Below are 14503 nucleotides of genomic sequence, written 5' to 3' on the forward strand. Positions count from 1 at the left end.
TATTTGAAACTGAAGTTAAGAGTACAATTTTGCTCCTCCGTCTCCGATTTTAAAGCAGCCGCTTATTCATAACTGTTTGATTCAATTGTCGATAGTTAAATTTAATGCTTAAATTAGTTAAGAAGATGGAAAATTTGAACTTAAACAAAGTTACACTTTAACCTAGACATACAGGACACTAAGTTTAGGATAAAAAATAAACTTTCACTTCTTTAAGTGTAAGTTTAATTTATCAAACTAAGCTCTCTGCCTCGAAGTTTCAGTGACCAATGAAATCGTCCCATGGGTTCTCTAATACAATCTTTGATTACTTAGTTTAGAGTTCTGAGTAAGACTTGTATGCAAAGTGTAAGTTTGACCTCTAAAGAAACTGCTTTATTAGGTATTGCGATTGACGATCAAAAAAACTGCAAAAGTAACGCCAAGGCATTATTTTACCTTTGAATAATTCATCTCTCATTTCCCGATTATTTTTGCAATTCTTTATTTAGATTATAAATTTCTCGTTCCGTGGTGTTGAAAAATCAGCTGTACGAGCTAGCTTAAAAACGCGAGTATTGTTCTAAGAAAAATTGGTTACTTTGAGATCCCATCATCGAATACGCGTTGTGTGCATTCGAATTTCAGTCGAATTTATACTGAAAGTCACAAGAAGTAAGTTCGCGCTCGACATTTTGATTTTTTAAAAGTAAATTATTCGGTTTTCGAAAAAAAGACCAAATTTGGGTTTAATTTTTGTGTATCATTTTATATCTTTACTCTAGTGCTCTTCATTCACATGCAATTAAGTCAATAATTCAATTTTGATTTCTCTAAAATGTCGAATGCTGATTTTGAACTTCAGTATAGGAAAGATAAAGACATTCGTTTCAAAATGAGTCGAAGTAGCAAGAGTAGCCACAGCCGCAGAACCAGCAATTCCCTCATTACGATGCCCCACAAAATCAGCCAGACATTCACTGGAGACGAGATCAAACGACTCAACGTGAGGTAGATACTCTTGTCTTTTTTTTCAGTCAAACATGTCAAACGTGTCAAATCATGGGGTCTTTCTCATAATAGCCCTCTTCCAATTATACCGTAAATATACCACAATGGGGATCTATAATAGGGTGGGGGGGGCTATTATGGGAAAACACAATTCATGATCATAATATAGAAAATAAATACTAACAAGCCAATTTATATGATTTATATCAAAATGTTATTTGGAAATTTTTGATACTACTGCAAATTAAAACTTGGCTGTTCATTATCAGAGGTAGAAATAGGACACAATTGGACCAACTTTCTGTTCATATAGCCTCATGCTGGTTCCTTAAGAGTTCTGTAAAACTATATTTAAAACTTGGTTGATGTCTTTTCTGCGAATTGGTTTGTAAAAATGATCCTCGCTTAATTTGGATTTGGCGAAAATTGAACAGACTTAAATAAGTAAAGTGAAGCTAAAAAATTTTTTCAAAAGCGGCAAATATTCTGATACAGAAAAATGCCAGAATTCTGCGCAGACTTGTGAGACTGATTTTTGTGCGTCGGCAATTATCTGTGAACAGATCATGTGTCAAAATTGGCAAAAAGTTAATTAGCAACTTACTCTTCGTCGGTTTTCAGGGCTTTTATGAGCATCTGCTTCACAATTTTACACAGTTGAACTTAAGGATCTATTCTGCCACCCCCCCGCCACCCACCTTAAAAAGCATAAAAGTTTTAAAATTTTAATTCACAAGAAACACGTGCTAATTTTTTCTTAGTGATTCCATAAAGTTTTTGGTACAAAAAATAACATGTTTTTTATTGAAAGGTTTCCAAAAGATCTGATCAGTGCTTACAAATATCAAAGGGAGACAAATTAAACAGATAGAAATATTGATAAATACAAAACGGTAAAAAGAAAATTTTTTCTAGCACGTAAAATGCTCAGATTACTACTCTTGAAACTTGCTATTAATTGCTCTCGAACGAATCTTGAAGCAACTTTTGTGAACATTTGTGTCTTTTTATGCCAAATTTGGGCATGGCCGTTTTGTTCCAGAACATTTCTTTTTTTCATTTTTGAGTGATTTTTCCACGCTTGAGTTCTTGATTTCAACCAATTCTCGAAAAAAAATTTGTTGTTTTGGTTTTCGAAAAAGAAAAACAAGGCTTGAAAGTTTAAAATTTCTTTCCTTTTGCCATTTTATGAAATTAATTTTATGCTAGCTCCAACAAACTTTTATGACACTAAATATTGCGTTGCGAAAGGTTCCTTCTATTAAAAAAAAGGCTGAATTCAATTTATTTGAAAAAGTTTTTCTACAAAAACCGTTTTGTTGCAATGTAAGTTATTTTTTGAACTGTGCAAACTTTAAATTGTTTTATACGTCTGCTTAAGTTCATAATTAACTAAGATTTTAATTTAGATTTCTTTCATATCAATAAAAATATAAGCAAATTGGAGTCAGTTCAGAAGATGCCACAAAAAGTTTCAAACTTTACAAATATTCTTTGAACTACCATGGTTTGAATTCAACAAATATTTGATACCAGCAAAAAATTTCAGTCAGCTCGATGCACAAGAGCGCTTACGTTTTGTGTACAATTCTGCTCACTAAAAAAGTTCAAGCTAATATTTTTCAGATTTTTTGACAAATATTTTTCTTCTTTATCCTCTAGAGCTTTATCCAGCAATAATTTTTTTTTGTATTTCACAGAAAGATTTCTTTTATCTACTCGTTCCATTCCCTTCTATTAAAGCCTCATTGCATGCTTCAGTTTAATATAAAATGCAATAAGACGTTTTGTTACTGTCAAAACATTTGAAAGATTTTGATGGAGATTTTTTCCACACTTCATATTGCATATGTGTCAGAAAAAATGTTTTGTTCGTTTCTCTATGATATTTATAGAAACAACATACTTTCAAATCATAATCCCCGATCTTTTTTGTTCAGTTCTTTAGATCAAGGGCCAAATTTAAAGGCTGCCAGGCGGCGAGCGGAGAAAAACCTTTGCTACATTATGACATTTTTATTTCTCAATGTTTAAAACTCTAGTTTTTAGAGAAATGAATCATTGTTGCAAGATTGATTTTACTTTTGCATGTTTGGTGAGCTTCGGTAGTATCTCGGGACGAAAAGAACTCGTGACATCTTGATGGCATCCCATAGAAAATAGGACTCTAAAATGTTTATTCAGATTTCGAAAACTGGACAAGGACCATTCTGGCAAGTTGTCAGTGAGAGAGTTGAAGTCTCTTCCTGGGTTCCCAAAGAACCAACTCATCTACAGGATCATTGACATTCTTGATCAGGACGGAGACGGAGAGATCGACTTCCACGAATTCATTGATGGCTTGTCTCAATTCAGTGTAAAAGGTAGACGAGCAACCGGTACAACAAAATTGTCTCGCAATGATAAAACCATATGCCTATCACTCTTTGAAACTCTGTTCTTATTAAAATCATACCATAATTTAGACCGCGAACTCTGAAAAAACCATGAACAAAAAAAATTGTTACCAAAAACAATGCTTGGCACAATTTGACGCAAAATTTTTGCTCACATCGAAAGAGCTATGAAATCTCTTCAAATCAAAATTTTAAGGCACTGGAGTATTGCGTCGCCAAAAGTGCATTGCTGAACATTTGATTGACCCAACATGCCACGCTCGACTTTTGCCCGACCCAAAATGTCACGTTGGGTTTGTACTAGACGAAAAAATGAATAAGGAGAACTTTGTCAAATCATTAATCGGAGAAAAGTATTTTTATGATTTTTTGTCCCGAAAAACTTTTAATCAATTCTCGTTGCGATGAAAACCGTTGCGTAACGATGAAATAACTTAATAGCGCCCTACTTAATATTTTTTACGCGACATTATTTTACAACGAAAAGACTCGAGCTCGATTTATGGAATAACTTTTGCTGAATTTCGATAAATATGATTTTCTTCAACAGAGAAAATTTATCTACGCAGTTTAGTCAATATCAAACCAGTATTAGATATTTCTGATCTTCTCAAAAATTGAGTTCTGTCTACCCGGACCGAACTCCAAGTCTATATCAGTACTGTTCAAGCCTAATTCCAAGTCTTATTTCGTTTCCCAGTTTTGGGCAAGTCTAAATACAAGTCTTAAAAGCCTGGCAAGTCATAACCAAGACTTGGATAACATTTGGAAATTGATTCCCAAGTCAAAACCAACTTTTCAAAAAAATTTTGAGTGAAAGTTTTGAATTCAAAAAAAATTTTGCAACGTGCCACAATATTTGCATTTATTTTAATGAACTTCCTCGGGGCACTAAAAACTGGTGCAGATTGATGCCAACTCATTCCAACTGATGCCAACTGAACCAGAGGATCCGGGAAGATCAAATGGGGCAGTTTTCAGCGGTTTACGGACCATTTTCAGCCATTTTCAGCCGTTTTAAGCCGAATTTTAGCCAAAAATCGACATTTTTTGATTTTTCAGATTTGGCAAATGTCGAACAAGATCACTCGGAGAAAAATCTTTAAAAGAAGAAAGACCGTGAGGGTGCCAATGCCAAACCGAGGCCCAATGATCCAATGGTGATACAGCACTGAAAAATCTTACAAATTTGAGAAAACATTTTTCCGGCTATTTTAGACTTTTTTTTCCGGCTATTTTTGAAGTTTTTCTTTGGCTAACTTTGACGTTTCCAGTCTATTTTAGGCGTTTCTGCGGCATTTTTCACGTTTTTTTTTGCTATTTTGAGGTTTTTTTGGGCTATTTTCGACGTTTCCCGGGCTATTTTATACTTTTTTCGGCTATTTTTGAGGTTTTTTCGGCTAGCCGAGACTTAGATTTAGAATTGTCAAGTCTTAAATCAGATTTGGATTAAGAATTGCCAAGTGTTAAATCAGACTTGGATTATATTTACCAAGTTTCAGACCAGACTTGGATTTAGACTGCCAAGTGTAAAAAGTGACATGATCATAGTTCTGAATCAGTAAAGAAATAAGACTTGGATTTACACTTGACCAGTACTGAAATTGACTTTGCTTTAGGTCCGTGTATGGTAACACACGCTGAAACTTGTTCAACCATTTTTTGTACTGATTTGTCTGATAAAAAGTCAAAATTTCCATAGAACTCCAGACATCTGTTTTCATCCACATAAAAGGGCTTGGTCCTCCTGCACAAACTGTCTAAAATCATCAAATTATCGACAACATGATTAACTTGTTGAAGTTTTGAACATTAATTGCACTATGTATCAGTGCAATACGATTTTTTGGGTTGCATCATTGGAGCTCATTAACAGTTTCAGAAAGATAAAACTGATCTATTCTGTTTTGCCCCCCCCCAACTTAGTGAGCATAAATCTTTTATGACCCCAGGCGCACGTGCTATTTTCTCACATATTAACGTGCTACATAACAACATAAATGGTAACTGGGGATCATAAAACACACTGGGGGGAGCGCAACAGAATAGATCCGAAAAGACAGCAATCAGATCAAAACAGAAACCCGGATAACTATTAAAAAAATGAAAGATATATTTTAGGCCGGAAACTTAAATTGACAACCATTTTTTTTATCAGAAAAACTTTTTTCGCTAAACGTGTCTTTTTTGCAAAACGCGCAGAATAAAATCTGAAGTCATTTGTTTTTTGTCTAAATGATATCTTTGTTCTCGATTATTTTTAATTCAAAATCTGCGAGCAGACTCAAGGACTTACTTTTAAAAGATAAATATAACATCTTAGGGAAAACAATGAAGAAGTGACTTGAAAACAGTGGTCTTTTTGCCTAAACACCTTCTTTATGTTTGTAGCTGTAAATTTTATAAAACAGTTTACAGTTTTAGAGTTTGAAGTCATAGACAAAGAGTATTAAACAGTAAACAACACATTAAGTTTGTAAAACGTACAAACCAATAAAGAAATTTTACACGTAAAAGTTTTTGCAATGCTCGTTTACCGATTTTCTGTCTGATAATTTTGACGTCAAAATCGGTTGATAATTGACCAACAATCGTAAAGAGAACCTAAAAATATTAAGCCAAAAACCACATTAATCTGTATGTGTCGTAGTTATATTTAATTAAAATTAGATTAAATAACATTTTTCTGAGCTTTTTACGTATGTTAGAAGATTTTACACGCTTTTAATTTCAATTTCAAATACTTAATTCTAATTGGTTAATATGATCACCAATTTACTCGATGAAATCCTCCAGCCCGGAAGATTATGTTGCAAAAACAGACTCAAATTTTACAAGTGGCCTGCCAAGCGAATCGCCTGACGTACATAAGGAAGTGGAGCGGGCGACGATGTCGGAGTAGTGACGGAGTTCAGCATTCCAAGAGGTCGGGTAGTAACCCCTAAGGTTGATTTCCTCAAATACCCAAACCAAGTCAACTGGGTTTCGGTGTTTCTCGGCAGTCGTCTGCCATCTAGAACGCGTCGGCTCAACGTCGATACGTACTCTCTAATTCAACGGGACCGAATAGCGTTAACGTAAGACTGCGCATGGGCGTAGCGTCTACGATGGTCAAATTTATTATTGCCGACAAGAGACGGGATATCGGTAGAGACTTTTCCTAACCGTAAGAGGCTGGGCGTTAAACCGTTCAATTCGTTTCGATCGGCGCTTATGGGCGTTGGCGCATGCGAATTAAAAGCATACTCTGCAAGCTAAAAGGTAAACTGAAGCACCTCATCGACAAGGAGACGTGTACCAAGAACACTATATAGCACGCGTTTAAAACTTCGCTTCATCTTCTCTTCTCCCGGATATCACCCTGATGTGATGCATCGTGCGGAATCAACCTCCACTATTTATTTTGTGAGTTCTTTCTCCGCTCCAATAAATTTAGTGCCCTTGTCCGAACAAATCAAGGCGGGTGTACCCCTAAGTGACACAAACCGCTCAACTCCCATAACGCAAGAACTGGTGTCCACGTATGTAACTATATCAACTTGGACGGCACAAGTACTAAGACAAGTAAAGAGGAATCCTCACCTTTTATCAGTATTACGGCGGGCAATTACATAAAACGGTCCAAAATAATCAACGCTAGTGTTCGTGAAGGGAGGAGACTGGTAAGCAAGTCTCTCCATAGGTAAGTCAGACATTATTGGGATCTATACTGTTTTGGTCCCCCCAGCTTAGTGAGCAAAAAATTTTTATGACCCCCAGGCGCAGGTGCATCTTCCTTCAATAGTAACGTGCTATATAACAACATATAATTTGTAGTTGGGGGTCAGAAAAAGCACTGGGGCCAAAACAGAATAGATCCAATGATTGATTGCTTAGTTACAGCTTGAATCTTTCTGCACCTCGGTCAGTGGGTTTTGATGGTGCGAAACGATGATCTTAGTTTCAGTTTTGTATAGGGTTCCTGCACAATTGATCTAAGGTATTTAGCGCCCTGATGGTGATACTTAACATGAGTGTGTTCAAGTTACAACTTTTTAATTGGTTGACGTGCATCTAAGATGATAAGATGCTTTATGTTAAATGCAACTTCTATTAACCGCTTGATGCGGCCCGAGGAACTCTTTATTCTCTTTGGACCACGGAACGGTGAGTGTGGAGCAATTCGGCTGCTCCGTTTAACAGATTTATTGTCAAGAGCATCATTTTTGGCTTTTGGGGACTTTCCGTTCATTAAACATTGGATATGACTCTTGGCTTCGTAAAACTCAGTAGGGTCAATAATGCTAGCATTGAGGTTACGGTAGCCGGCGAATTTCGACAAAAGTCGGAGAACGTATGCGGTAAAACGTATGTAGTTTTGATAAGAACTAAACTTATCGGATCTAATCTGTTTTGTTCCCCCCCCCCCCCCAGCTTAGTGGGCTTTTTTTTACGCCCCCCAGGAATACGTGTTTTTCTTTACATAGTAACGTGCTATATTACAACATTTAATCTACTTTTGAGGGCGTAAAAAGCAGCTGGCCGAAAAAGAATAGATCCACTTGCCAAATCGAAATATTGACGGAACAGGATTTGTTTGTTTGCTTATTAACAGACATAGCCAGAGATACATCAACTATGATGATATTATTTACTTCTTTGTTCGGTACGAACGGGAAACTTGAGTTAGTTAAGAAATGTGGACCTTCGACCAAACTGTTTCGTTGAAAATTTCACTGGACATTCCATGTTTAATAGCGCCAGCTAGATTATCCTTATTTGCGAAGCTGGTCGGCGCTGGTATACTCCCAAATTTTGCAAACGTGGTGTGCAACAAACTTTGGTTGCTTTTCAGTAGAGTTAATCATTTGAAGACCGTTCGTGCTGTCTTTCCACATTAAAACTTCATTAACAGGTAAAAAATTTGGCTAGTAGATCTGTTTGCAATTGGCTAGTAGAGCTGCCTACAATTCCTGTTTTGGACAGTAATTACTTTCAATAACGCCGCGCTCGCTTTCCCCATTACAAACGAAAGCTCTGTTTTGTCTTCGATCGCAGGAGTTGTTACTCGCGTCTGCAAGAATGCGACGGCATTGGGTTTGGAAAAGTCCTTGGAACTGTCGCCAAACATATGCAAGTCTATTTTATCAGGAGGTCCACTAAAGTAACTTCAAGAGATTTTGATGTTTTCAAGCTTCGTTAACTCCGCGCCCACAACAAAAAATCTTGAACCATGTCATGTGGAAGCTCGACACTTCAAATGACACTTCAAATGTCTTTTAAGAACAGTCGCGTACCAACAGTAAAGGATGCGGCACGATCATTGGTGTCAAAGACCTTCGAGACAAGACTAGAGACCAAGCGCTGTCCGAGTGACTTCGTAATAGCGCAGCTTTGACCTCTATTCAAAACCAGAGTGTCGTTTATGGTGTCTCGTTTTAGCCAGCTCTATCACTTGAGATAAATCCTCCTGGCCAAAAAAAATAAACTTGCGCTCAGTAGATTGAAGAGAACAATCAATTCCTTCAAATAGATTTGAAACATTTGGTAAGCTTGAGCCCACAGAGAAGGAGATGATGTACCAATTCCCTCGATCTATTGATGTCTTTATCAGGAGACTGAGTCAGGCTAATCGTCCATGTAAAGGTTTCCAAGGATTCCATTACCAGGTTTCCTCAGTGGTAAAACCTGGTAATGTCTCTCGCAGTTTGTTGTAGTGCATAGTTAGCGCAAGTAGGCGAGACCTTAGCTTGAAAGATATGGCACGTATTTTGGTACCCCACAACGTTAGTTTTGGGGTACTCAAGTCACAAACCCAATGTGATGGTTGATCTCTGATGGTAATACGCCAACTTGTAGAAACATACCCTCGACATTGGCAGACAGAAAATATGGCTGCTGTCGGAAGTGAAAAAGTACCTAATTTAGGCTTTGGGGCAGATCAGGGCCAACAAGTAAGAACTTATTCAAAGAGGTACCGTGAAGTTTTGTTGCCTCATTGAGCAATCTGCACACCTTATCTGTTTTGATCGGGTTTACAACCTATTGGTGAGGTGGGTACCACTGCTATTTATGGGACCGGCTCTCAACTTTGTGAGCTTTCGGAACCTCGATTACGTTGATTACGTACTTTATATTTAGAACCCCTTTTATGGTTATACTAAGCCTTTCCCTCAGGTCTTCATCCTTCGCTAATTGTTTTTCAAGAGACTTAAGTTTTCAAAGGCCACCCACAACGTTTCGATGTGGTATCTCAAGCCATTGTGTACTGCAGTATTCTCAAGGATTTCGTGAGCCTTTGCCTCTGCTGCAGATCGTTGTTCGACGTGATCGTTTGCTCCAAACGATGCAATGTCGCACCATGATTTTACTTGACTTGCTAACTCATTGTCATGTTTGGTTTTCAATTTAAATCACGTAGAGGTAAACTCGATGGCAGCGGACCGCTTAAGACCCAACCCATGGGTGACCATACAGCAACGGGTGAACTCTTATCATCGGCAGAGTAGTATTCTAAAGGGAGGATGATATGATAGACGGCTAAGTTTGGGTAACTCTCGTGCAGGGCCTGTACAATAATTATAGCTGACACGACGTTCAGACTCTATTTAGCAAAAGGGTTGATGGTAAATGGTTTGAAAACATGATGTTCTCTTGGTTTCACAGTCAGTTCAACAACCCTATTATCAACAAATTCTTCGGTATTTATACCTTTCACAATTAGTTTTAGTGATTTACCGTGCAAACCGAGTCTATCTGCGAGAATACTGGCCACCCAAGAGTTACTGCACGCTTTATCAAACGAAACTAATGACTTGGTATCTAAACCGGACGAATTGACCAAATGCAATTCAGTTAACCCAAGGAGACCGTCCCTTAACGTCAGTAACAGATGACATTGTTGTGGTCTTAGTAGACGCTTGTCAACTTGTAGATGCTTTACTTTGATCTGTGTTACCAGAAGGCTAAATGGTTTGTTGACCGCTTGGTTGGGAAAACCTCACTGCACCATGCAATAGTGTGATATGCAAACTATAGCAACCTTTGGACCGGCCGGCACTTTCTAGGTTGAGGGCAGTGGCAGAATGTGTGCTTGTCCCGTAAACGCAAAAGGCAAAGTATATTATTCGCAACCAACTTAGCTCTCCGGGTTGGAGTTTTCTCCTGGAAAATTCGACACTACCATAGCCGGTGGTTACGTTTGCAAAAAATGCAGCGAGAGTAAGTGTTTGTGGAAGAACTTGGTTTTTACTTCTTTGTTTCCCTTTGTTGTGAATTTGATGCAAGCACTTTCGAGGCTGTTTTACTCTTCGTAACTGAACTGCTGTTATTATCAAGTGTTGCCTTGGTTTCGCTTTCATTCATAAGATTGTGCGTCACAGCATTTTTTTGAGCCAATCGTTAATGTCAAGTAAGGTGGGTTTAAACCAGTGATTTCAAACCGTAACGAACAATCAAGATTCTTTCATATTTGATGGTAACTTTTGTACCTCTTGGTTAAGTAGGTAAGCGCTCTTCAAGTCAGCGTCATATGATAAAGACTTGAAGACCCCAACAGGCCTGGATACTGCAGCAGAACAGTTTATGCTGATATCACTACTGTATATTTTAAGAGGCTGAAGGTAGCTTTGTTTATCCAATTGTGCACCTTTGACTGCGTGTGCCAGGCCCAATTTACGTTATAAGGTCCTTAGTGCAAACTTTTAGATAAAACCAATGTACGCAAACTCGGCAAATGCGATCGTTGCTTTACCAGTGACATGATAGGTCAAACTTATGTCATCAGTGAGTGACTAAGAGTGTATTGCGTTTTTAAATTGAGCATACCACTCATGCCACTCTAAGGAGTCACCATTTAATTGTTCAAATCCGCTCGGATAATCGGTCCTTTTTCTTGCTTGTTTCTGCATAAGCTATTTCCCTAATCAAAAACGCATTGTTTAATATCAGAGTAGCATGTGCAGACACCTTCGGACCCCTCCCACTCAATGGAGTGGGTCCAACATAACCATGTTTTGGCTGAAAAACTGGAGTGTCTAGACCAGGTGCCACATTCCTAGCAGTTGTGATCAAGTTTTCCTGCTGTATGCCGGTGCATGTCAATTAAACGAGGTTAATTTTGGTAGACGTGCAATACTTGGCTTGTGAAATTGGAGGCACACAGTACACGGCAGTCGTTATGTCTTGATTGACTATGGACGGTTTGTGCCTTGAAAAACGCCAATAACTCATGTTTGGCACAAATTTTTGGCCAGGAGGTATATTTGGCATATTCAGGGCAGGAGGAGCAACGGAGCGTCCGACTTTGTGTACTCGATTAGTACAATTTTGAAAATTGTTGTGAAGGTGAGGCTGACTGATCAAAGAGGCGTGTAGAATAAGACCAGTGAGGTTTGGAGCAAATACGGGATTGAGTGAGCAGGGCTCATTATTAACTGTGGGTTCCACGCTGTGCTGTAGGGTGTTCAAAAGCCACATTGAAGGGTGTTCAAAAGGCACTGTGTCCAAAAGCCACATTTTTTGAGTGGTCTGGAATACTTGTTGCTATGATCGTTACCAATAAAACTAATAATCAATCAACAATCTTGAAGAAAAACTAAACACTATAAGCCAAAAATCACCTTAATCCGTACATATTGTGAATTTATTTATTTAAAATTAGGTTAAATGAACTTTTTCGGATTTTTCTACGTATAATAGAAGGTTTTCTTTGGCTTTAAATTCAAATTCAAATTCTCAATGTTGATTGGTTTTTATTATTGCTTGTTTACTTGTAACACTGTATCTCTTTCAATGAGGAATAATAAAAGCATTACGGAAGCGTTCTTGAGTTAATAATGTCCAATAATGACGATGCTTCAAAATTTTATTTAAAAAGCTAGATAATCGAAGCCATCCAGTGCGAGGCACGGGACACAAGATATCCAACTTAAATATTCGAAAAAATGAAAGCCTTTTCATTAACAAAAAATATTACCATGTCTTATTTTGTTAAAAAGATTAAATTTCTATAAGTTTATGTAGAAAGAAAACTTCCAAGAAGGAAGACGTCTTAAAATTACTACCAACGTACTCAACAATAAGTAGGCACTAAATCTCAAGGTATAGAGCATATCCCTATTTTTTGACTTGTATAAAATTAGTAAGCCAACAAAGCGGCATTGAGTTTTTGTCGATATTTTGTATTTGTTCAATTTGTTTTCCCATTCAACTCTTTTCTGGCGACAAAGATTCCACATTCCCACATTGCATATATTGAAGTTTTAGACTTCTGATTTTTTGGCAAATTCCTTCTATCAGGTTACAATTTTTATCTTGCTCAGGTGTATAATTGTGTCGGGCTTTTCATTGCTTTTTCGTTAAGGTAAGAATTGATATAAGAAAATGAAAAAATCCAATTTTTAGCATTGAAAAGGGTCATCCTCACTTCTAAATTCACGCTAGTTGTTTCAATATTTCTATTTATATTTAATCTCCGGTAGTAATTTGCATAATTATCGTCGCAAAGCATTTTATGATTATGTCCCTAAAAAACTGAAAATTTACTCTTTGAGCAAATTTATTTTGAGGGAATTTAAGCTGAGAAGATGTTTTTTTACCAAAAACGTGGGATTCTCTGTGGCATCTCAATAGTTTTTTTTGAAATTATAATTATCTGAGGAACAAGAGCTGAGACCCAATAAAAATGTCTCTGACTTCAGTATTTTCCGCATTCTTTGTTGTTACATTCGGTATATGGAACGGGAAGAAACATTTGTTGGCTACATACCAAAAAAACTGCTAATTTCCCTAATCAAAAACACATTGTTTAATATCAGAGTAGCATGTGCAAACACCTTCGGACCACTCCAACTCAATGGAGTGGGTCCAACATAACCATGTTTTGGCTGAAAAACTGGAGTGTCTAGACCAGGTGCCACATTCCTAGCAGTTGTGATCAAGTTTTCCTGCTGTATGCCGGTGCATGTCAATTAAACGAGGTTAATTTTGGTAGACGTGCAATACTTGGCTTGTGAAATTGGAGGCACACAGTACACGGCAGTCGTTATGTCTTGATTGACTATGGACGGTTTGTGCCTTGAAAAACGCCAATAACTCATGTTTGGCACAAATTTTTGGCCAGGAGGTATATTTGGCATATTCAGGGCAGGAGGAGCAACGGAGCGTCCGATTTTGTGTACTCGATTAGTACAATTTTGAAAATTGTTCTGAAGGTTAGGCTGACTGATCAAAGAGGCGTGTAGAATAAGAACAGTGAGGTTTGGAGCAAATGCGGGATTGAGTGAGCAGGGCTCATTATTAACTGTGGGTTCCACGCTGTGCTGTAGGGTGTTTGAATTTGGAGAGGCACTGTGTCCAAAAGCCACATTTTTTGAGTGGTCTGGAATACTTGTTGCTATGATCGTTACCAATAAAACTAATAATCGATCAACAATCTTGAAGAAAAACTGAACACTTTAAGCCAAAAATCACCTTAATCCGTACATATTGGGAATTTATTTACTTAAAATTAGCTTAAATGAACTTTTTCGGATTTTTCTACGTATAATAGAAGGTTTTCTTTGGCTTTAAATTCAAATTCAAACTCTCAATCTTGATTGGTTTTTATTATTGCTTGTTTACTTGTAACACTGTATCTCTTTCAATGAGGAATAATAAAAGCATTACTGAAGCGTTCTTGAGTTAATAATGTCCAATAATGACGATGCTTCAGAATTTTATTTAAAAAGCTAGATAATCGAAGCAATCCAGTGCGAAGTACGGGACACAAGATATCCAACTTAAATATTCGAAAAAATGAAAGCCTTTTCATTAACAAAAAATATTACCATGTCTTATTTTATTAAAAAGATTAAATTTCTATAAGTTTATGTAGAAAGAAAACTTCCAAGAAGGAAGACGTCTTAAAATTACTACCAACGTACTCAACAATAAGTAGGCACTCAATCTCAAGGTATAGAGCATATCCCTATTTTTTGACTTGTTTAAAAATTAGTAAGCCAACAAAGCGGCATTGAGTTTTTGTCGATATTTTGTATTTGTTCAATTTGTTTTCCCATTCAACTCTTTTCTGGCGACAAAAATTCCACATTCCCACATTGCATATATTGAAGTTTCAGACTTCTGATTTTTTTGGC

The 14503-nt window shown here is 37.2% G+C and overlaps 1 protein-coding gene across 1 annotated transcript; it reads left to right on the forward strand.

Moving 5' to 3' along the window:
* Nucleotides 1-433: 433 nt before the first annotated feature.
* Nucleotides 434-3353, forward strand: LOC142354896 (calcineurin subunit B type 2-like; the record flags this gene model as incomplete). The annotated part of the gene is made up of 3 exons (XM_075407233.1): nucleotides 434-654; nucleotides 845-990; nucleotides 3175-3353. Coding segments are annotated over exons 2-3 (295 nt in total), but the record flags the coding sequence as incomplete, so codon positions are not given.
* Nucleotides 3354-14503: the final 11150 nt, after the last annotated feature.

This window comes from Convolutriloba macropyga, unplaced genomic scaffold (genome assembly GCF_964194025.1).
Source record: "Convolutriloba macropyga unplaced genomic scaffold, txConMacr16.3 SCAFFOLD_1166, whole genome shotgun sequence".
Taxonomy (NCBI): Eukaryota; Metazoa; Xenacoelomorpha; order Acoela; family Convolutidae; genus Convolutriloba; species Convolutriloba macropyga.